Below are 24,956 nucleotides of genomic sequence, written 5' to 3'. Positions count from 1 at the left end.
TCTATTGCAGATTCTCATATTCTGTGGGATTCAAACTGCAACTGTGACCCATTGTGTTGGACCCTCTCTGCTTCCCTGAATGCCATATTATAACCACCTCTGGCTTTTCCAACATCTGGCCCAGTGTAGGAGTGCTGCAATGACATTTCTGTGCTGCTGCAACAAGGCAACAATACACCCCATAGAAAATTATCTGCTTGTTACATGAGAGTTTCTGAACTCAATTGCAGCATGTGAGATGCTATGGGAGATGCGATATCAGGGAGGGAGTAATTTAAGAACAAATGCTCCACCATAAGTGTAACAGTTTGAACAATTTGTTGCTGAAATGTTGTGACGTGGTCCATATCAAGTTATAGTTGTGATCATACACTGACCTAGGATCACTGCTCTGCAGTTTGAGACATGCCAGATTCACACATGCACATTTATTCATTTGTCATCTACACTGTCATCTGCAGTGTCAGGACAAATGTGAGTTGTTATGTGTGAAATGTCTTGACTGTCAAAACTGAAAGTGGGGTAAGATGTCTAGCGTCTCTCTTAGCACATTTAAGTAGCTGTGGCAAGATGGATCATTGCCAGAGGCAGAGCATAATAAAGATTAAAGATACAGTGAATGGTATCGTCTTATAACCGTATAATAAGTCCCTGTCCTTCCAGCTGGCTGACTAGTAGCTCCCCCCAGGCCTCTGCTTTCAGTGCAAACTGTAGCACACATGTGGTCAGGGAACGGACGTGTCAAAGAGGGTCATGTGTCAAGCTCAGCAAGTGCTATATATATATATATATATATATATATATATATATTTATTTTTTTTGGAAATTATTTTTAGCCTGGAAAGGCAGTTGGCTTAACAGCTGGAAAAGCTGCTAGCTGTGCTAATAGTGCCACCTCCATTCATGGCTTGTAGACCACACAATTTTTACAGCACAAAAGCAAAAAGACCATTGGAGAGGTTGAACTAGTACAATTTTGGAACAGAGAGCTTCAAACACACATTGGACTGAAAGGAAACCATAATGAGATTAGGTCAAGGAGGTACTTTATAAGAGAAAGAGTGTGTAGTTTAGTGGAGTCAAGGTAGGATGTTAGGAGTTAGACAGACCATCTCTGGCGCTACCGAAAACTAGAAGACATGAGAATAGGCCATCAACTCTTGAGTCTCAGCCCAGATTTTCGAGAAATCATCTCTTCCTAGATCAGTTGAAACTTAACGTCTCTAAATCCGATGTCTTCTACCTACCTTCTGTGGATGACGTCGTCCTTTCACTTAGCTGTGATGCTGGATCACTTGCTCGACTACAATAATCGCATTTCTTCTCTGGCCTAGACCTGCTGCTTATTCCTTTACAACATCCACAAAACCTACTCCTTCCACATTAACTATGGCATTTGACTCCTCATTGACAACCTTGACTCTTTGGATCTTGATCTCTGCAGGCTGCAATATTGTAACTCCCTTCTGACAGGTCTTGTTGTATCTGCCATTCACTGTCTCATTTAAAATGATACTTCTTTCCTATGTGAACACTACTCAGTTATAACTCTGCTCTTAAGCACTTGCTTTGTATTAACCTAATGTTGTAAGTCGTCTTTTCAAAAGGCATCATCCGTGAAAAATAAGATGCAGTGCATGTTTAAGAGTAATAGAGGTGAAACAGTACACGTTTAAGAAAGGAGGGCCAAGTGGATAAACTGCATGGTGTCGTGACTGAAAATGCTCCTGACCTCTTTGAAATTATCAAAGGCTCTGAGGATGATGTCATGTCCTCCTCTCACCAAGCACACGGCTGCCAGTAGCTCCAGGACCAGTGCCTTGGTCCTGTTGAACATAACACAGATACACACACACACACACACACACACACACACACACACACACACACAAACAAGATCAATCCAGGGCAGTTGCACGCACACACACATACACACTGTAATGATGACGTATTATGGTGGAGACTAAGGGGTTGCTCCTCCCCTCGGTCCTCTCTCCCGCGCGCGGGCAGGCTGATATACTTGGCCGTGTACACATTTTGTGCCTCGCACGTTTTGGAGTTTACTTTAATGTTGTTTATTTTATTGTAAAGACAGCTGTGTGAAATATGTCATCCATAGTTGCCTACAAGATATTAAAAAGAAGAGCTTCCTTTTTTCCGTGTCCGTCTGGGTTTATATAATTATACGCCTTTCTGGAATCCACGTGAGGATCTGGGCTAACTCATTAGCCAGATCGTTACAACACTCATACAGTACCTCACACTGCAGCAAAGAGGGGGAACTTGGGAAGAACGTGGCCTTGGTTCTCCCAGCACTACATCGCTCAGTGCCACAAGAATGACATACATCTGACTAATTTACTTGTGACTGGTAAGATTAAGACTGAAAACCCAGGAAGCAGCAAACTTCCTAACTGAGAAAAGGAAGTACGCTACAAAAGAAGCATCAGCAACACATTCTTTTTCAGGCTTCAGAAGAGAAGTTTAAACATATGCGCAATTCAACCTGATTGTCAGGTAGAGGCTTAAACACATTTATTCAGTGTGAAGCCATATGCATTGGTGTTTAAAACTATAGCAATTCACACTCTTAATACATAAAGAAAAATAAATATCATCACTTGCGCATCCAAGACTCGTTATACATAGACTTTCAGCAAAAAAAAACAAAGATCACCAGATCTTGGTTGACACAACAGGGTGTGGACAGAGAACTGGTCAAGACCAAAAGAGACTGGTTTTCCTTACCTGGGACTCCTGTTATTGAGGCTCAACGTGATCTCATTGACACAGCGTGGGTGGGTCATCACCAGGTTGAACCCAGACTGAAAAGGGTTCAAAAGCACTGTTAGAAATTGCCCAGCTTCCGTACATACCGAACCTTACAAAGAATACGCTGTCAACTTAATTAAGTCCCACTCTGGTGCTTGAAACTAACTGTATCCTAAAATAGCCAACGAACCACTTTAATGGTTTCTTAAGGGTCCCTGTTTAAAATTTGCTCACAAGGGAATGCTTTAGAGAACTGGATTGAAAAAGGAATTGCAGTCATCTGGTACAGAACACAGAGTGCAATACTCTGGTAGAGAACGGAGACTGCTTCTGCTGAGGTGAGCCTTGCCGAGTGCTGAAGTGTGGCATCTCGTACCTGGTAGTTCATGATGGCACGTAAGCACATAATGCACACATGGACGTCGTCCTTCTGGCTGACAATGCGTGAGTTTCGCAGTGTTTTCCGGCTGTGCAGGGAGCTGAATCTGCCAAACAATCCAGAGAAACAGGACGGTGGTGAGATTCATTTAGTTAGCACTGCTTGCAGTAATTTCAATAGATGACTCAATAAAACATCTTTGAAAACACACTAAGGCAAGATCCTTTTCGAGCTGTACCAGTAGGTAGGGCAGTGGGGTTGCAAGTGTGATAACTGGTGTTGGAATGTTGATAAGTTTCTTTGGTTTATCGAGGTAGCTCATCTAAGGAACATTTCTGCAAAGATGACATGGTTTAGATGCCATGGCATCTCTTAGGTGTTGCTGGAATATGGCCAGCCCACATATTGCAACTTGCACTTTGGTTTCTACTAATGCTCGGATTTTCCCAGTTAGAGCACTCCACCCAAATCACATATTCACTCTTCTCCTGATATGTACTCGCAAATCATGACTTATTTATAATATCCAAAAATACGGTCTGTTACACACTGGTCTGCTGAAACAGACCTCAGATTAATTTACTGAGTAAAGGTTTTGTAGACTGACTGTGAGATGAGTTCTGATGAAGCAATAAGAACAAAAAGCCTGCAGCTGAAAGACTGACTTGTATGCTCTATCTTTGTGTGCCGGCATCCGCTGCACTGCCACTTATTCATATTTCTGCATGCTTGTGCTGCAGTCACACCCTTCTGTCTCTCCACTTGCGTATTGGTCTTTTTCGACTGACGTCAGCTGGTGGCTGGGGGAGTTCAGTGTGACAAACATCACTAGACAGGCCTTACCACAGAAGAATCTGACCTCAGGGTACATTTTGAGACACCCCTGTGAATAAGTTGCACAAAAACGGTAGCTCTTTTCACACCCTTAAGATGGACTTTGAACAGTTTGGTGTGGTCCCCCCAGAGTAACCAGAGTTCACCAAGCAGTCATAGCTTGGGAGGGTGGGGGAGCTCACCGCCCAGTGAAGGAACGGCCTGCCTTGGAGGCACCGTGAGTGGGCGAGTTGCTGGCGCTCTTGGTCAGGTCCTCCACCGATTTCTCCAAGTGCTTTGCTTTTTCTGCTGGCAGAGGACCATTATCTGTGCTTTCCATGTCATACCTGAGGATGATCAAAATGTGGTTCAAAACTCCAGATTCATGGATCATGAACAACTCATGAAAATTGCTTGCTTTCTTTGTAATCTGCTAAATTTGATAAAAGGCCCGTTTGAGTTTAGCACTCACGTGACGGCACACTGGGCGAAGGACAGGTAATCCACCAGCACATCCAGACCACGGTTTTCTTCATTGAGAAACTCTTGAGCCCAGCTGTAGGAGGTGGGACTAGTGGTTACAAGTCATGAATTGCCTAAAAGTAACTGCCAATACATAACCGTACCTGGGGGTATCTCTGGTTAGAATTAAGGTATAGAGTTGAAGAAGACCATGATACATTGAGTCTCATGGGATTCTCACCCAATGTGATTGGTTCGCAGGGAAATCTCCAGCTCTCTCAGGACCTGGGTTGACTCCTGTACGCGCCGTTTAAACTAAGAGGCAAAGGTAAGGCCGCTGTAATCTCAGAACAGGAACATCAGATGAACTTTAAAAATTCACAGAGAAATTTTAAAGAGCAATAAGTCCTTACAGGATGGTGCAATAAAATTTAAATATAACCAGCACTGTTCTATGCATGTTGCCTCACTCTTTTTGCAATAGTTTATTCTTATGTCATTAACATTCAAATATCAGCATATCCTGAATAAACTAGTTCTTGATATGACTGTGAACACAATAATTTCAGTGTTTTCAGTATTCCCCTTCAAAAACAGCAAGTACGTAATGAGGAATTGTTTTTTACAGGAGTCTATTTTACATTTCCATTTTGTAAAAGAAGACAAAGGGAAAACAAATATCTTTATTACTCAGCATATCATGAAGCTTATTGTTATCAAAATGTAAATGTTTGATTTTCCTTGCAGTCTCACATTAACATTTTGAAGAAGTAAATACATTTTTGGAAGAACATTTCAAAAGGTATTCATAGTCATGTTCAGCTTAAATGATTCCAAAAGGTTGTACATTTACATTTGATGAGTCGATAGATTTGTAAGTTTATAAAGGTGACTGTTAAATGTACTTAGAGCGTCACAATATCCTCTAGTTCCACCGCTATTCAACATAACACTAATTTGAAAGAGATAGATACTGTAACTAGTTAAATAAATAAATAAATGGGGTTTTTGTAAATTTTACAAAAATATAACGGGCAGTCTTGGAATCTTAATGTTGAGTATTTTAGTAAGGATTATTTAATGGAGTGAATTTTTTTAGAATTATGAGAGCTACAAAATGAAGCAGCACCCAGATTTCATCCTGAGCAAGGTTACTTTTCAATGTTATGATCAGGCAACGTATTGAGCGGTTATGAAACTTACTGACCGTGAAACGGTGGAGAGGGACACCCACCTTCCGTGAAACCCCCCCTTGGTCCAAGTAGCTTTTCAGCCTAACAAGATAGGCTGAGGGGGGGTTCTTCACCTGGAAGCGCTCCTATTGAACATGCGTATTGAACAAATGTTTCATGGTTAGCACTGAAAACATCTGGTAATTTGTCCATTGTTCTATGTATAACTTCACTGCACTTGCACTTTCTCTGAGATGTACGTCGCTTTGGAGAAAAGCATCTGCTAAATGAATACATGTCATGTAAATTCATAAAAACTCGTCAGGTATTTTGGGGGCCAAAAAGTATTAGCAGCAGTACTCAGTAAAGTTATACACACATACTGTAACAAATTAGTCATGTTTTATCATTGGGGGAACATCGCAAACATCCGTTGTTATGCCTGTGCTTCACTGCGATGATACCCTAGTGTCCTAAAACCTTAATTGTGGCACCCAGGGGAAATACAATACACTTGCAGTCACATGACAAGATATGCAATAATATTAAACCTAGACAGACATCAACAACAACCACTTGGCCTGAGTGGGGTCCGGACACCAGTCTATCGCAAGGAACTCCAAACAGGACTCGAACCCGAGACCTGGCACGCCCCCATGCACAAACACTGCCTACAACAGCTTGTCCAGAGGAGGCAGGGTCACGGTGAGCCGGAGCCTTACCCGGCAACATAGGGCTCAGGGCCAAGGGGGGAGGGAACACACGCAGGCCAGAACACTGGTCTGTTGCAAGGCACCCCACGCAGGCCTCAAACCCTTGACCCACCACATAGCAGGCACCAGCTGAACCCACCACACCACCACTCCCCCCATGCACACACAAATAACCTTAGTCACATCATTGCACCTTAGACCACTGTTTGCAAGAGTGAGATGATTTTGATGTAAACAATAATTAGGCAGAGGGAATACGATGACCGTGAAGTATTCACTGTGACGGTGAAGGAAACCGGACTCCCTGAGTCATATGTACATGTTCTCCATCACAGTTGGGGTGTGTACGTCAGACTACTGTCTGGCCACAGGTAGTCAGCTGGCTTGCTACGGTTGCCATGGCAGTGTAAAATATTGATGAGGCACTCAGCAAGCAGCAGACGAAGTGACAACTGTGAGGCCACCTTGTGGGGGTGTCTGCAATGGGGGAGTGGAGTTTTAAGCAGTCTGTTTAATTTAGAGGGACTGACACACAAAAAGCCACCACACACCATAACAGTGCTGTCTGTTACGGGTGTCTAATAGCCATGTCTTATGTGACAACCTGATCTCGGGACGCAATGCACATTGTTTTATTAAGATACATTAGGCAACAACACATGTAATACCGAGGGTAGTTCCTGAGCAAGAACTGTGAGAACAGATGGAAAATTCTGATCAATAAACAGCTTTAGAAAGTCTCTCATTTTCCTAAATTGTCTTAGGTTAAGTATTAATCATTCCAATTAGTTTTTTTTAATAAACTGGCAGTTTCTATTCTGAGATATTGTGGAAAAAAACAATTCTATTTGGTGCTGAGTATCATGGTTCAACTCACCTGATCACAGACCAGCTCCCACTTCTTCTCATTGTCATACTGATGCAGAAGCTTCACTTTGTCTGGTGGCAGGTTCATTGAATTCTGTTCGGAGGAAGAAATGGAAACACTTTGGACATTAAAATTTTTGCTCCCTTGAAAAATGTTATGAAAACGTTATACATTGGTTGGGATACTATATAGCATAACCTTAGGAAAAATGTATTTTTATCTGTTAAAAACAATGTTAACAATGCTTGTGTAGTCGATCATGAAACACTGGCAAAATTGCTGTTGTGTTTATGTTCAGGATCTGCAGTAAAGTTAAATGTGCTTAGCTTTCCCCTTAGACTATGAGTAGAAGAAAAAGGTTGAAATCTTGAAATGAGTAAATAAAAGCAGTGAAATGTTTCAGTTCAGCTTGAGGTTTTTTTTTTTTTTTTAAAGGTTTATTTCATAAAAAAAGACAGTTATGTACCAAGACCGTACTGGTCCACAGTGCCGGCATGACAGTCACGGGAGGTGGGACTTTGGGCAGCTACTACAACCAGTCAACATGAGAAATGGACTTGGAGATGTTCACACTCAGCCTGACTGTCATATATACACATATACACACACAGGCACCAGTCTTTCACTGGCAAAATTCATCATGTGGCAACTTGTTTGAATTTTGGCTGGTGAGGAACGGCCCTTCCCAAACTGGTACCGACAAAATTGAGTCCTAATTGGTGAGTTAATGGTCAGAATACAATAACTGATTTTCATATTTTGAGGACTTGCTTTGCAGTTTTTAACACATTTAGTTATTTAGCAGACACCTTTCTAGAAAGTGACTTTCAGTGAACTGTATGTAGAGTTATCAACCCACACACCTTACATCTCATAGAAAATACAATGTGTTCATTACATTAGGAGAAAAAGAGATTAGTTGCACATGTGTGATTCTCAAGTACAGTTAGTTTCTTTGGTTCATATGGTGAATCAATGTTCATCACATGAGTATCTGTATAAAACTTTATCCAGATATCCACTATTCCAAATCAACCTCCTAGTAATTTTTTTTTTTTTTTTTTAGATACATATACATTTACGTTACATTACAGGAGTAGCTGTGTAAAGGTGTATCTGGGAATGATCTTAAAGTTATGGTACATGAACATTTACACCTTATATGAACTTAAGAGATCATGGGCAAAATGAGTCTGGAAGAAGTGAGTTTTCAGACCCTTTCTGAATGTGGACAGAGATTGAGCACTCCTGAGTAAGCGGGCAGATGTGGAAGAGTGTAGAAAAAGCAACCAAGAGATCTCATGGTTTACGATGAGTATTCATCAGTGTTAATTTGCTTTCTTTTTATGCATCATTTCATTTGTCACATTGAATAATCTGTTGCTTAGTGTATGGTGGCATGACAGCCTCATTAGTTTAATTGTTTCGTTGTTCGGTAGCCAGTGCTACTAAGGGCCCGTCTGCAGACTTTAGTTCACAGACTAAAATTGAGCCCTGTTCTGGTCCTATCGATGTGTGTGAACCGTGTTTTACACTGCACTCATAAAGGAATCAAAAGAGATTATGCAAATCATTGACTGCAACAAATGCTTTAATTTGTCACATTGAGGCAGTAGTCAAGGTTGAAGACACTCGGCCGAGAGAGCTTCACAAAAGCTTCACATCCGGAAGGAAGAATTCGGCTTTCTGCTTGACCGTTTTTTAATCATGAAATATCTAGCCAAAATATGCCACGCTGGCTGCTGGTTACTATGATTATCTCTTCAATAATATATAAGGCAGTCAAGAGCAAAACACTGAAAGGATAGTCCTGTAACTGCAGACAAAACTGCTCATGCCAGCATCCTTTGTGGAGGTCGTTGCTGATCAAGTTCCGTATTCCAGTGTCATTAAATTAGCGCTAAGGATGTTTTGTTGCTCTACGGTGGTAAATTTACTATATCTAAAGAGCTGATAGTCCAAGACTGTAACCTTGGCTGTGTATGAGGGATACAATATATAAGGGCAGCAATGGCGTCATTGTGTTCCCTGAACGCAACACACATTCTGCGGGTCCCAGAACAGAGCCTTGCCTCACTTCCCTCTGCTTGCCAGACATTGTGACACTTCCTGAGAACACATTTAGAAAAGAGATTTCAAAACCTCAAAGACGAATGTGAAATAAATATCCAGGGAAGAATCTGAGGTTTCACAGATGAGTCGCTGTTTAGCGGCTCTTGTGGTAACTCAGATACACAAAAAACATACAGATCGTAAAAAGCGGCTTTACCCCTCTTGGGATAATCAAAACAAATTAGCTGTTGACAATGTTTCTTACTATTAAGAATTACACTGTAAAAAAATTTATGTGGTAATGGACTAGGGTCTTCACCTTGTCATTTGAAGGTTCCTGGTTTTATTCCCCTTCCTGCTGTACTAGCCTTCATCAAGAAACGTTCATATTATAATAATGACTGATACATAAATTAAATGATGTCCTTCAAACCCTGTTGTTTGTGATGACATACTGAGATTTGACATTGTTGCAGAGCACTCACTCACGTCCAGTAACCGCTTGTCCTGGTGAGGGTCTGTTGATGAAGGTATTCAAACTGAATTCATACAGCTAGAATCAATTGCTGTATAAATGCTTATCCAATGTTGTAAATGACACTGGACAAAGGCATCAGCTAAATAAAGTTTCGGGGACAGCTGGTAGCGGTTAGAACAACTGCCTTTGGACCCAAAAGTTGCAGGTTTGAGCCTCACCTCTGGCTGTAGTACTGTTGAGCAAGGAACTTACCCTGAATTGCTCCACAAATTACCCAGCTGTATAAATGGGTAAATAATTGTAACCTTCGCATTCTAAGTTGCTTTGGAGAAAAGTGTCAGCTAAATGAATAAATGTAAAGTTTAATAATAATAATCAAAATGGGGTCCATGTCTCAATACACCTTCCCTTCCTGCAGTCTTTCATTGCACCTTTCTAGTGGACTCCCTCAAAGTCATGCACCATATCGATGGAGTCAGACACCCCACAATCCAGCTCATCATCACATCCCAGCAGGGTTTTCCACTTTCAAAACCATCCTAGTAACACCCCAGTGGAACTCCTGAGCACCAAGCATGCCTCTGAAACCCTTACCTCTAGGGATCTTCACAGGGACATATCAAGCTTCCTCAGTATTACTACAGTATTCATACCTCACAAAAAGGGGTTGCGGCATGGACAGAATACAGACACATTCATTGCTCTTCATCTCAGATAAAGACCAGTCTCTATTCTGCCACAAGTGTACACATCTCTTTTTGTGTTTTTCCTTTCTACTGTCACCAGGGTGGGTGCTAGCAAGGGAAATTATTGCTTCGTACCCCACGACAGGTGATTCTTTTGCAATGATGCGGCACCGAAGTACTTATGAGCGCGACACGAAGCATCAGCCCCCTAACGGTCACTGAGCATACTTCCATTATGTAACTGCAGCGTTATGCAACGATCCGTCGTTCACGTTTGAGTTTCTCACAAGCAGAGATATGCACATGATAGCCTCCTGCATCAGTGTGCATCTACCCCCACCCTTCAGCACCATCCCCACCCTGCTGTGGCAGTGAGAGTTATGAATGAGAGCTGCCGCAGTATGTACCCTTGCCTTACCCCCCTTCCACCGGTACAACCACAAGCACCAGAACAAGCTCATTAACACGGACCGAGTGTCCTATATTCTGGCGGTACGGATCCAGGAGGGCTGATCTGCATTTGCATTGCCTCCGGCTTTGACGGCACCCTCTCTAAATTTACTACCACCCCAGCAGTGCAAATTACAGCAATATTAAGTGCTTGCTGCTATGCGAAACTAGGGTAGGTGACAGGAGAGTAAAAGACGGAAATGCCCCTCCCCCGTACCATCTTTCCCCACTGCAGCCTCACTTAACTTATTATTTTTTAATTTGCCCAGAAGAAACGTTCAAATGTGCAGCACTAAGCTGGATATTCACTGACTTCAGCCGCTTTGTGAAAGGACCCGAAAAAATTGTGAACCTGCCACTCTTTGGGATGAACGTCCCGTTCTGTGTTCTTTCCAATGTGATTTTGTATTAATGCTTATCCACAGGAGGATGGCTTTTGTGGATCTTCTTAGACATGGTCTCTCTAGTTACTCCATAGAGTTAGCCTCCAAAGGACCTCCTGTAACATCCGTGACGGCGCCAGACAGGTACGCCTCGGACAAATAAATTCCACTATCTCTGCACTTCCCATTATTAGGTCTGTTCAATGATGAAAAATTGATTGGCCCAATTCAGCAGTAATCATGACTCACAGAAGAAAGTGTCATTATTGCTAGAGTTCGTGGAAGCGCATGTCATGATAACTTCTGTAAACGTTCACTGAATATTTAAAAATGAATGCCAAAGGTACTGCAGGCTTTGTGGTGAGACATGAATTTTGGCAGTGTAAATCAGCCAAAAAAAAGGCAAGTCAATACAGAGAATACTGTATGTCCACAGCTGCCATCCTGCCACCCCCCTTGTTCTCGAACACCCCTGTGAGCCTCAGTAATTATGACTCGGTCGAATGTTGTGATTGATGCTGCCAGGTCATCTTTACAGCACTGCTGTGTTTCAAACATTCTGCTTTGTCTTCACCCCAGCCTGGACATTGGACCACCCCGGGAATGTGGGGGACTTTGGACTAGATGTCGTAACTTTGTGAGGGCAAAGGGTTCCACACTATTTAAAGGTGTGTCTAGAGACGGGTGACAACAGAACTAGAAGAATTTGTGTTTGAGTCCTAATAACCCCAGTGTAACAGTTTACAAAAGGTGCTGTCAATCATCTATGTGCCTTTATTACCTCCATTGCACTACCTTCTTTATGTATATGCATTTTATTCTACGTGTCTAGTACCTGCTTGTGTGTGAAATTACTAATGCGATTCTTATGTGTTAAGTATTTTGTGTCAGTTTCATATTTAACAGTAGCAGATGCACGCGCACACACACACGCGCACGCCCGCACACCCACCCATACAGAGTGCAGAACGTTTCCTGTCTCTCCAGCTGTACCCCACAGAGAGGGGCTTATTTAAAGCCTGTTTTGCAATGCATAGAGGAAACGGCGATTTGCACATGTCCCCTGCAACTAGGCAGCGAATCTGCTTGCGTTTGACTTCGCGGCTGAAAAGCCGACGTTTACATGAAAAGAGCAAAGGTGCATGAAATTAACGATTGTCCATTGTTGTTTGCGTTTCACCATCTCTCAGAAAGTCCCTTTATTTCTCATATTAATTTACTCGAGTCTGTATTTTTAGGTGAGTGTATTAGCAGCCCATCTCTCAGCCAGAGAGGGTTGAATGCACTAATCCTTAATTAGACCTTATTGATTAGGAATTGTCCACGACCTCCCCCCCACTCCACCCTCTGCCCAAGGACAAATAAACAAATGGATGCAATGACATCTGACACACAGGAGAAAGGAATGTGCAGATACAGATGGTTAGATGTTCTGGACCCATCCTGCCAAACACATGTGGTGTTTACATTTATTTACTTAGCAAACACTTTTCTCCAAAGCAGCTTCTAATGAACTCTATGTAGTGTTATCAGCCCACACACACCTTATTCACCAAGGTGACTTACACTGCTGGGCTGTGGGAGGAAACCAGAGCACCCACAGAAAACCCACACAGACATGGGGATTGAACCCATGTCCTCTCACACCATCCCAGTGCTGTGAGACAGCAGCGCCACTTACCCCACAACTAGACACTCCCACTAGTGGATGAGTGCTCAGTGTGAAGACCCCAATGGGATCTGTAAGACTTGGCAGTAATAGATTGAATATTAATTAAGAACTATCTTAAAGGTGATCCAGTGCAGATAGCTTGGTGGCAATTCTTTTTGATATACCTGACAGTTACCCAGTTACACTCTGTCAGCCTGAGTTTGACATTGTGGCAAGGTTAGTGCAGCAGATTCAGAGAAGATGAAACAAGCTGTGATCATGCTCTTATTCAGGCACACTCCCGCATCGCATGCTCCGCAGAGAACAATATCCACACCCACCAATCATCATGGGACAATGACTGCAACACTACAGAACTGGTGACAACCAGCTGACACTGACTGCAACTGAACACTTGTCGCATCACAAGATGTATTGCACCTTATTTATAAAGCATTACATTTACATTATTTACAATCACATTTATTCATTTAGGAGATGCTTTTGTCCAAAGCGACATACATCTCAAAAAATACAATTAGTGGATTAAGTTAGGAGAAAGAGAGACATAGCTGCAGTCATGTGATTCTTAAGTAAACTTAGTTTGTTTCTTTGCACTTCATCCACTGATGTTCATTGCACGAGTAGGTGCACAAAACTCTGGATAGACTAATCCTCATCACCTTCCTACAATTTTTTTTCAAAGTACACAAACAAACATTTACATACAATACAGGAGTAGAGGCTGTGTAAAGGGTTATCTGGGCATGATCATAAAGTTCGGTGCGTGAACATTTACACCATATTTGAGCTTGAGAGATCATGAGGGAAGTGAATCCGGAAAAGGTAAGTTCTCAGACACTTGTTGAATGAAGACAGAGTTCAGCAGTTCTGAGTGAGAGGGGGGGGGTGCGGTGGCGCAGTGGGTTGGACCACAGTCCTGCAGTCTGGTGGGTCTGGGGTTCGAGTCCCGCTTGGGGTGCCTTGCGACAGACTGGCGTCCTGTCCTGGGTGTGTTCCCTCCCTCTCTGGCCTTACGCCCCTGTGTTCCCGGGTAGGCTCCGGTTCCCCGTGACCCCGTATGGGACAAGCGGTTCTGAAAATGTGTGTGTGTGTGTGTGAGAGGGGGAGGTCATTCCACCACAACGGAGCCAGAACCGAGAACCTCTGCACTTTACTTTTCGTGCGCAGGACCACCAAGCGAGCAGAAGTAGATGAGCGAAGAGGTCTGGTTGGGGTATAGCGGTTGATCAAGTCTTGAAAATACAAATAGCTGGGAGCAGTTCAACTGATGCATTTGTAGGCAATAACCAGGGTCTTGAATTTGATCTGGGCAGCTATAGGAAGCCAGTGCAGAGACATGAGTAGAGGAGATACATGGGAACACTTTGGCAAGTCAAACACAACTCATGCAGCAGCGTTCCGTATCAGCGGCAGAGGTTTGATGGCAGTAGTGGGAAGGTCAGACAGGACAGAGTTGCAGGATGTCACCATGGCCTGGACAAGTAGTTGGGCAGAGTCTGTTGTGAGGTAAGGACGGATCCTGTGGATGTTATACAGGATGTATCTGCAGGTCTGGGTTCTGGCTTCGATGTGCTGAGAGAAAGATAGACCTGAGTCAATCGTCACTCCCAGACTCTTAGCCGAGGAGGTAGGCAAAATGAGGGAGTTGAAAGCCCTGGAGATTTCTTTGAAATGCCACTGTGCCTCATTTCATCTGAACAGATACATGTGGTCCTTTTCCCATGAATTTCATTGATATTCTAGGACTTGAACTTCTGTGTAAATGGACTTTTCTTCATGTTTTTATTCACATCTACAAATAAGCAATTGTCATCACTTAAGACGGGAGCAAAAGGGAAAGCTGGATTTTTTTGAAAAAAGATGTTGGAATTAATCTTTTCAGGCAATTTCAAGTTCTTTGGGGTTTCAGTAATGAGGCACAAATAAGCTCAGAAGTTTGATTTATTTCAGTTCTGCAGTCTCTGCAGATTTTACCCCATTGCAGATGAGCATCCGGCCGCAGTCTCTTCACTGTACTTATACACCCTCCTCCTCTATTTAAAGCAATAAAACAGACCATTCAAGACCTCCAAAACAGAGGAGCTTGGTGTTCCTCAAATTTTCATGGCATACAAAGGAAAGGGAAGCTATACAACTAAAATATGACAGCGTAAAAATAAAAGACAAATTAATACCACATACTGAATAACAAAAGCTATGTAAAGAGTAATAAAAAGTAAATAATAATGATGTAATAAAGAGTAAATTAAGTAACTGTGAAAAAGTGCATTCCAACAAAGTATAAGATTATTTTCACTTTTCACCTTCCAATGGATAGTAACCCACCGTGAGTGAGTGAGTGAGTGAGTGAGTGAGTGAGTGAGTGAGTGAGTGAGTGAGTGAGTGAGTGAGTGAGTGAGTGAGTGAGTGAGTGAGTGAGTGAGTGAGGATCTGTAGCTAAGGGGTGGCACAGTGAGTAGTGCTGCTGTCTCATAGTGCCTGGGTGGTGGAAGAGGACATGGGTTCAATCCCCACTCAGTCTCTGTGGAGTTTGCATGTTTTCTGTTTGGGTTCCCTCCCAAAGACATGCTGTTCAGGTTCCCCAGTAGTGTGTGAGTGACAGAGAGAGTGTGTTCCATTGATGTATGGATGAATGACCCAGTGTGGGCTCATAACACTACATAGAGTTCATTGGAAGTCACTTTGGAGAAAAGTGTCTGCTAAAAAAATGAATGTATGACTTTGAATTTTCTGTGCTTTACTCACAATTCACCATTCTATCATGTTTGGTGAGCTCAGAAAAACAGAAAAAAACCTGATGTCTTTCCCCTATTTTAGAAACAAGACAAACTCTTTCCGGAAACAAAGAGAGGACTTTGAGTGAGGGCTGTCTTGTCAGTCTGGTTTCTGCTGGTGATCACATGACACCAAGGACACGATCCGGAAGTTCAGAAAGGGGAACTGCCAGAAACCTACTTCTCCCTGGGAAGACATCATGTGGGATGTGTGAAAGGGAGGTCTCTGTGATAGCTGTGCTGAAGGTCAGCACAAACAGAGTGTACTAACACACACACACACAGGCATGTAGTTTCTGTTAACTATGGATTTCTTTACCCTGTCACCATCCACTACTATTCCCCTCACGATGACCACCTCATACACACGCGCACGGATGCACTGTCAGAAACTGCTTCGTCCCGAATGGGGTTGCGGCGACCCGGAGCCTAACCCGACAACAGAGGGTGCAAGGTTGAGGGGGGGAGGGGACACACCCAGGACGGGATGCAAGTCCATCGCAGTGCACCCCAAGCGGGACTCGAACCCCAGACCTGCCAGAGAGCAGGACCTGGCCAAACCCGCTGCGCCGCTGTGCCCCCTGACCACCTAATAAAAAAGTGAAAAAGTATGGCTCTCTGAAAGAGTTTAGTGTTGTCTTTCACACAGGACTGCAGGTGCAGATATATCAGTCGTGACAAGTGCACATTCGCCACATAGCGGATCGGCCAGGGTGCGGCAGGTTGCGTCTCCTTTGGTATCTCCATGTAAACGACTCCGGCCAAAGCCTTTCTTTGACAGCTGGCATCCAGTTGTTAGCAGAATCCACATTTACTTACATTCCCATGAAATAAACACAACACTCAGTGCTCGGCGTAAAACCTACTGTAATAACTTTCTCACAGCGACACAGTAAAATTATCTACATAATTATGATATTATTTAGCTATTTAATATACACATGCACACATTGGCTACAGCTCCTTGTCCCAAACTGCGTTGTGGCAAATCAGAGCCTAACCCGGCAACACAGGGTGTAAGGCTGGACAGGGAGGGGACACACCCAGGATGGGACACCAGTCCATTGCAAGGCACCACCCCAAGCATGACTCAAACCCCAGACCCACCAGAGAGCAGGACCCAGCCAAGCCTACTGTGCCACTGCACCGCCGTTTAACCTATATCATTTTAAATCTTGCATTATTCCAAACCTCTGAGGCCTATGGTATTTCTCATGACAAACTCTGTCTGCTACATTTTACCTGCATAGTTAAGTACTTATCCTGTTTTAGAGGACTGTACTGGAAAATGTTCAACTGCTACAGTAAGTGTACTCAAAGGGAATGGAAATTGCTCAGAGAAGGTTAACACTTTAAGCTTATGTGGAGACAAAGTGAATTACAACTGAAATTTATTGAATTCATCTCATTTGGCTCTAGGGGGGCGTGGTGGTGCAGCAGGTTGGACGGAGTCCTGCTCTCCAGGTGGTCTGGGGTTCAAGTCCTGCTTGGAGAGCCTTGCGATGGACTGGCGTCCCGTCCTGGGTGTGTCCCCTCCCTCTCCAGCTTAATGCCCTGTGTTGCCGGGTTAGGCTCCGGCTCCCTGCGGCCCCGTATGGGACAAGCGGTTCAGACAGTGTGTGTGTCATTTGTATCTTAGAGTTGCATACTTTAACATTGGTTTAATTTTATTTGTTAGATGTTCATTTGAGAATTTAACATTCCAGCATGTTTTATATGTCTTTTGCGAAGTATTACAACATATAGATTTAAGTCACCTGACACCATGTAGTAGTCTCACTCATTCACTGTTCTTAACCACTTGTGCAAATCAGGGTCGTGGTTGTCTGAATCTTATCCCGGAAGCACAGAGCGGAACGCAGAGAAAGGTACACCCTAGTCATGAAGCCGGACCATTGCTGTGTAGGTAATAATCTTAACATATGATTTCATTTTTAAAGGAACACGTGTGGTACCGTCAATAAATTATGAATTGCCCTCCAGGGATTAATAAAGTCTTATCCTATCTTCCTATCCTAAGACTTGGTGCTGTGTGATGCTGCAATGGTCACAAGCCACGTGTAATAAGAGCTGAACAGTATCACATGGCAGCCAGTCTTAAAACTTACTGACGTACCACATATTCAATTGTGAAGTAATAGACTAAACACCGAATAAGTCAATTTACTGCATAAAAGTGGTGCATTCTGCATGTAGACACACGAGGTTCCAAAATGTAGGTATTAGGGCGAAAGGTTTCTCTCACATCCATTGTTGATGTGACCTCCACCTGCTGGGGCTGTTTCCACATTTGAGTTTGCAACTGGAAGTAATTCACCATGGTGAGAAATTAATACAGAAATGGGAGGATATTCTGCACTAACAAAATAAAAAGCCATAGTTATTTCGAATGTTTAGGTGACACCTCTTTTCTGAGGTTACTTACAACGTTAGGGTTGGGTTCTAAGCAACTTTGAAATTTTTACGAAGTTTCACGGTTGGGTGAAAACCTTACTCAGGAGTACGGTACTGGTGAAAAGTGACACATAAAAGAAGTTTTGGTCACTCTTTTCAGAGTAGGAAGAAACTTTAATATATACAGTTGGGTTTTTTTTTCTGCTGGAGCACTTGAATAAGTACTTTGCTCATGGGTATTAGAGAAGAAGGTGGGATTCAAACCTGCAGCCAATGAGCCCAGTAGCAGCAGCTCACGCTGCTGTTCTTAAAGGAGTTAAATGGTATAACCCATGGTCGTAGTCAGTACAGGTGGTCTCCGACGTACGATGGGGTTACGTTCCACGAAAAACGTCTTAAGTCAAAAATGCATTTAATACACGTAACCTACCGAACATCACAGCCTAGCAGATGTGCGATGGCCATTATGGGCTTGATGCCTTCTTGCTGGGCAACTATCTTGAGTTTCTCCTCAAGAGTAATTTCCCTCCTTTTCTTCTTCCCACCAGTAGCAGGAGAGACAGATGAGAGTTTCGCACAAATGATGGATGCACAAAACATAACGTAGATACAGGGGGATATCTGTATAGCAACCGCATGGCCAGTGTTGGCTGATTTTTTAGTAGACTACACCTGTAACATGTGATGTGGGTGTGAGCTCCATGGTGGGACGGCAGTGAAGTGAGCTATCGAGGTTCTGCTATGGTAGAAGCTACACACAAAGTTACCACCCACCAAGGCTGACCACAAAATGCGTGCACACACACACACACACACACACACACACACACACACACACACACACACACACACACACACACATATGCACCTAAAATGCTCCAGTGACCTCAATTGGCAAAGGACAGTTGTGATGCTGGGGGAAGTGGAACTGGGTTTATAGTAAATAGTCCACTGCAGTGATTTTGAAGCCTAATTAACAAGAGCATCATTGAGTGTTTGTCCACAGTATGGATCAGCCTTTTCTCCAGTTCAGTGGAGCAGCTTAGGGTCTCTGCTTGCACACTCCTCACTGCTTCTGATTTTCAAACAATCAATTAATAATGCATGTACCCAGGCAAATAGCTTTACCTACTTGTACCTCCAATACTACAGTCATAAAAAAGACCAAAGCAACAAAGGACATGAAAACATTAAGATGGTCAAATTGAAAGTACTCTATTAACGCAGATGTTTCAGTTAATCTTTTTTACCCAGCTAGCTTACATTAAATCTTTTTTTTTCCTCTAGCAGACAGTGTCATCTTAGCTGATATAGATACAGTTTAGCTTGAAACAATACAGAGGAAATTGCAAGATATTTTATACAGCTGTTGTCATTGTTTCCAGTTTTCTTTGTGCTGTGCTATGCTTATTAGACCGTTATACCCATATTTATACCAGTATTCATTTGTGTTTCAGAATAGTTGCATAAGTCATAATGAGTCATTAAAAAACTAGAAAAAAGTAAAAACAGTGTGCAAATCTTTCCAATAATAATACAAGTTAAGGTGAAAAAATAGCTATTCTACTAAACATTGCATTTGAAATAATGTGCTTTAAAGACAGCTATAGGTCATTTTTGATTTAAATAGTAATAATGATAATAAGCTGTCAAGACTGATTCATTCTTTCATTCATAGATTTATACAGGGAATAAGGGATGGTGCAGTGAGGATCACTGTATTCAGCATCCGATTCTCACCACACGTTAGTATCAGAATGGGTTATCCAACCTATGCTTGGGATAAGATTCTGTGCTTGGCTACCTTACAGGTGTGAAATACACCCAGCAGGTAAATCTACAGTGTGTGCACCTTGTTGTGACAGTCAATGCAAATCTTACATAAGAGCAATACTAGGGTGATGAGGTTATCATTGCTGTCCTTTGAATATGATGTATGTATTTATGTATGTATTTACATTTATTCATTTAGCAAATTTCTCCAAAGTGACGTACAAATCAGAGAATCTATCTATCTATCTATCTATCTATCTATCTATCTATCTAAAGAGTATATTCAGCCATTCAGCAATTACTTCATAATTCATGGAAGATTCATAGCTGAAACAGCATGAACAATTTCTCTGATCTCTCTAAAAAATCATTTCCCAGAACAAGCACCTCTGTTCAGTGCAATGGGACTTGCTAGATTATTGCTTGAGAGAAGCAATCTTTTATTTTTTGACAATTTTTGGAAATGGTCTTACAGTTACACTCTGATCTGCAGAATATTGCATCACCCACCCTGGTTTAGAGACACACTTAGTATTCCCCAAGAGAGCTTGTAACATCTCATAGCGTTCATAGACATTTATGGATGTGTATTGTAATATTTTAATATATTTTAATAAATTTATTTAGTTCATTAATGAAATTTCTAACTAATGAACAGACAAAGCAAGGAGTGCCCAGAGCGAAACAATGTGATTGAGCAGATATTTTCATTCCATTATAAAAAAGATTCACTCATATTTTAAATACATGGAGAAATAAAAGGGAGTTACAGGAAGAGTCCATCTCAGGAAGTTTGTTGAAATTTAAATTCGTAATAGAAATTTATGCGAACCAGAACTTGTCTTCACATAGAGATAGAGGTTCTCCGAGCCATATTTCAAGTCACAGCAGCAGACACACATAGGAATGAGCAAATCAAAAGAAAGCGAAATTAAATGCATTGATTCTTTTAACTGAGACATCATAAAATTTAATAGGCGCTTATTAGTCAGCTATCTCTCTTAAGCCTGACATTGCGGTAGGCACCGTTCCGTTTGATTGCTAGAATTATTTTCAGAGTGGAATGTAGAGGAAGTGGCTTACATCCCTAATTGCCAGAATATCACTTACTGACCCCATCAATCTTCAGCCTTGCTGTACCCACCTGTTGCCCAGCTGCTGCCTGCCCCATAACCCCATCCCCAACTCCATTCTTCGGGAATGTATCCCTCCCTCCACAAACTGTACTCTTTGACTGACATGCCTTCGGACCTCCCCCAGAACAATCACCCAGCCTCAGTAACTGCAATTTTCCGCAAGTCATGAGATATGGTCTCTAAAACAATATGATCTTAATTACAGCAGTTACTGAACAATCACAAATTATTCAATCACATGTTATTTCGTTGCTTCTTTTAAAAAAAATCAAACCACCTGAATACATTCTAGGTTTATAACACATCCATCATGGCAAACATGTATAAAGAAGAAAACTACAGCAACTTCTTGCAGCAGCAACAGCGTGACAGTAAACTTGAATAATGTGCTCCATTCACTCAAGGGATATGCAAGTGTGTCATTTTCATGCTGTTCTAAAAATAAAAAGCACTTTTTTGCGGAAATTCAGTGCAGACTGATATTACATTATAATACAAGTAGTGACAGAGAGAGTGTGCTCCACTGATGTATGCATGAGTGTCCCATTGTAAGTAGTGTATCTAGCAGTGGAAGTCTTCGGGTGCTCTGGTTTCCTCCCGCACTCCAAAGACATGCTGTTCAGGTTCACACAGAGAGAGTGTGTTCCACTGATGTACGGATGAGTGACCCAGTGTAAGTAGTGTATCTAGCAGTGTAAGTCACCACGGTGAATAAGGTGTGTGGGCTGGTAACACTACATAGAGTTCATTGGAAGTCGCTTTGAAAAAAAGTGTCTGCTAAATAAATAAATGTAAATGTAAATGAAAGTAGGTTTGATTCATGAATATAGATGGTCCCCAACCCACATTACATTACATTCCAATAAACCAATTGCAAGTCGAAAGTGCTTTTAATACACATAACCTACGGAACATCATAGCCTATCAGACGTGCGATTGCCATTAAGGGCTTGTCGACTTCATGCTGGGCAATTATCTTGAGTTTCTCCTTAACAGTAATTTCCCTCCTCTTCTTCTTTCCACCAGTAGCAGGAGAGAGAGATGGGCGTTACCAGACATGATGGATGCACAAAACGCAACATAGATACGGGGAGGTATCTGTATAGAGACCGCGTGGCAGACTGGGAGATGCGGATCGCTGCCGCTGCCCAGCATCATGAGAGAGTATCTCACCACATATCGCTTGCCTGGGAAAAAAATCAAAATTCAAAATTCGAGGTACGGTTTCTACTGAATGCGTATTGCTATCGCACCATCATAAATTCGGAAAATCGGAAGTCAGACCATTGTAACTCGGAGACGGTCTTTACATAAATGGGAAAAACTTTCAGAAGCCTCAGCTTTATGCAAACTATATTAATGGCTTCTTTTTAAAGCTGAAAAAGGGTTTGTGCTTATTCAAATGTGTGTGTGTTAACATGAGTACAACTTGACTGTTAGGGATAATTCTTGCACCATGAGTCAGGGATTTACTCAGTGGAAGTACACAGGGTGCTGCTGCCGCCATTCAATCCTTCCCCAAAGAAAAATTGGCGCTAGGAAAGAAAAGTATGAGTAGCGGCCGCAGATGAACATCCCCACGGCTCTGAATGTAAAATCAGAGAGGAAGCGCCACTTGGTCCAACACAGGACTTCAAACATCTCAGTTTGTTTCATGCAACAGTGAAAGACCAACTGCAACACACTAGGAAACAATGTGGATGAACTCGGTGACAACGGCAACCAACTCCACCCCAGTGTTTCTTCGTATGTCCCTGATAAGTTATAATTCCCTGCAATAACTATACATAATGTTCAAGTAACAAAAATATATGAATCAGACCAAAAGTACTTGCGCAGCAACAAATGACTGAGAAATGTCTTTATATTGGATGCAAAAGCGTCTTCATCATAATTGTCATTTCAAATTTCTGCTGAACTGGGATGAAAAAAAGGAGGCAGTAGAAAAGTGTTTTATATCCAAATTATGTTAGAAACCACCAATGAGAAATGTCCAAGGTTTTCGACATATCATTAATGCAAATACAATAGAAAAATACACACACACACACTTTCAGAACCGCTTGTCCCATACGGGGTCGCGGGGAACCGGAGCCTACCCGGCAACACAAGGCGTAGGGCCAGAGGGGGAGGGGACACACCCAGGACAGGACGCCAGTCCATCGCAAGTGGGACTCGAACCCCAGACCCACCGGAGAGCAGGACTGTGGTCCAACCCACTGCGCCACTGCGCCCCCCCCCCCTTAGAGAAATACACATTTAAACGAAATATATTGAAATGACTCATCAAAATAATAATTATTGCTATGTTATTTCACTCTTCTGAAGTCACAGTTTCACTTTTACAACCCCACCCTGCCGTCTACAGGTTTTGATGCAACGGGCACCTTCTCCTGAGTGTAAACAAATTTGTTGTGTTTTGCATAGTTAGTCCAGCACAAAGTCGCTCTGCGGGTGCTTCTCCGCGGAGAAATTTAACCCGACTTCCCCATGGTTGCTATATTTTCTGATGTTGCGACAGTTGCCAGTGACAAAAGCAGGAATCGCCGTTTTTTCAAAACCAGGAACTTTCATCTTTACATAAGAAGGTCAGTGTGACGGTTTGCTTTGTGTGTGTGCATTTATGATGAACAAAGTGATTCACTGGGCTGCATTGGCTGGACCGTAATGAAAGAGCTCAATGAGAAGGACTGAAACTTCTACTCATCGAGTCAGTGTCTCACACACACACAACACACACACACACACACACGTGGCAATTTACGTATCTTGCTCCACTGAGCCAAGCACTCACCAGCACCGCATTGAAACGCTCCTCCAGCTCCTCCTCTCCAGGCATGGGCAGTTTGGGGTTTGCCGATTGCTTGCGGGGAGCCACCGGGGCCAGGGTGGTCCCCACGCTCTTGGCTTCCCGGCCCAGGGGCAGTTCCATGCTCCCAGCAGCGTTCCCCATGACTGATCTCTTCCTGAAACACTTTCGTGGGTGACCTTCCCTCTCTTCAGCAATGGAACGCTCCTCCGAAAACCCTCGTGTCAAATCCCAGCCGAGCAAATCGGACGCTGGCTAGAGAAGTGACGGGAAGGGAGACAAAGAAAGAAAACAGGAGCAGCAAAGAACAGGAAGTCACTTGAGGACTTCACGAGTGCTTCTGTGACATGTGGATAGAGGTGCCAACCACAGTTGACCCCAGACAGTCTCCTAGAGCCAGAGAGAGTAGTCCAAAACCAGCGGGCATCCTCAAAATGATCGCTGTGCCGTCATGAGTCCCCTCCTAAGCAACGGTGGCCAAAAAAATTCCAAAACAGATCAGAAGAAAAAACCACGAGCCCAACCTGTCACACCTTCATGCGTTGAGCCGCTTGAGGCTTGTCAGAGAGAGGAAGTCCCCTGAGGGAGGAGGAGAGCATGGAGAGGGGTTCGAGAGTGACACAGTCACTGCAGTGGCGTGAAACCGCGCCAGAGAAGAGGAGGGAAAAAAGGGCCAACTTCCTGTGTGAGAGAGAAGGCTCAGACACGGAGCACCAGTAGGCCCCCGAGAGGCCGCTGGGGGCAGCCCGGGCCCTCGGGAGGTCCGGAAGAGCAGCCGATGTCTCCAGGTGAGGGTCCTCGAATCGGCCCGGGGTCACCCGGCCCCTGGGCGGTCATGCCGAATGTGGCGGAGGCGGGAATTGGGAGGCCGCAGAGAAGAGGCAGGGAAGCACATCCAACCGCCAGGACCAGACTGTGTGTAAGTAACAGCAGCAGCAGCAGCAGTAGCACATGCACATCGTACGGGGGACGAGCCGCTCTAGGTGAGCAGGTGGCTGCTGGGTCTTAGTGCCCTCCTGCCTCAGCATGGGTCTGAGTAGAAGACCGAAGACCAGTAGGAGACCAAAGTAGGAAAACAGAAGAACCCCCTTCAATGCGACTCAATCCCTCAGTTCACCGTATTAAAATGTAACTTGTTTATAATGTCAAGGGCAGACTTGGAATGTT

General features: G+C 43.1%; 1 protein-coding gene across 4 annotated transcripts in view; it reads right to left on the bottom strand.

Annotated features, from left to right (window-relative positions):
* The window catches only part of LOC108928237 (formin-like protein 1), a 44,257-nt gene extending 19,546 nt beyond the window's left edge, over positions 1-24,711 (bottom strand). For 2 of the 4 annotated variants that reach the window (XM_018742088.2, XM_018742089.2), the window contains exons 1-9: positions 23,775-24,711; positions 7,189-7,272; positions 5,634-5,744; positions 4,668-4,741; positions 4,437-4,520; positions 4,168-4,311; positions 3,149-3,257; positions 2,749-2,825; positions 1,733-1,826 (exon numbers count right to left, since the gene is read on the bottom strand). In XM_018742088.2, the coding sequence (XP_018597604.2) occupies positions 1,733-1,826; positions 2,749-2,825; positions 3,149-3,257; positions 4,168-4,311; positions 4,437-4,520; positions 4,668-4,741; positions 5,634-5,744; positions 7,189-7,272; positions 23,775-23,933 (936 nt within the window). In that variant the 5' untranslated portion in view covers positions 23,934-24,711. The remainder of the gene's footprint in view (positions 1-1,732; positions 1,827-2,748; positions 2,826-3,148; positions 3,258-4,167; positions 4,312-4,436; positions 4,521-4,667; positions 4,742-5,633; positions 5,745-7,188; positions 7,273-23,774) is intronic. The other 2 variants (XM_018742090.2, XM_018742091.2) reach the window with 1 other exon arrangement.
* Between the last annotated feature and the right edge of the window lie 245 nt (positions 24,712-24,956).

The sequence above is a fragment of the Scleropages formosus genome, chromosome 25 (assembly GCF_900964775.1).
Source record: "Scleropages formosus chromosome 25, fSclFor1.1, whole genome shotgun sequence".
Lineage (NCBI taxonomy): Eukaryota > Metazoa > Chordata > Actinopteri > Osteoglossiformes > Osteoglossidae > Scleropages > Scleropages formosus.
The sequence above is the reverse complement of the archived record's forward strand: the minus strand, read 5'-3'. Positions and strand labels throughout refer to the sequence as shown.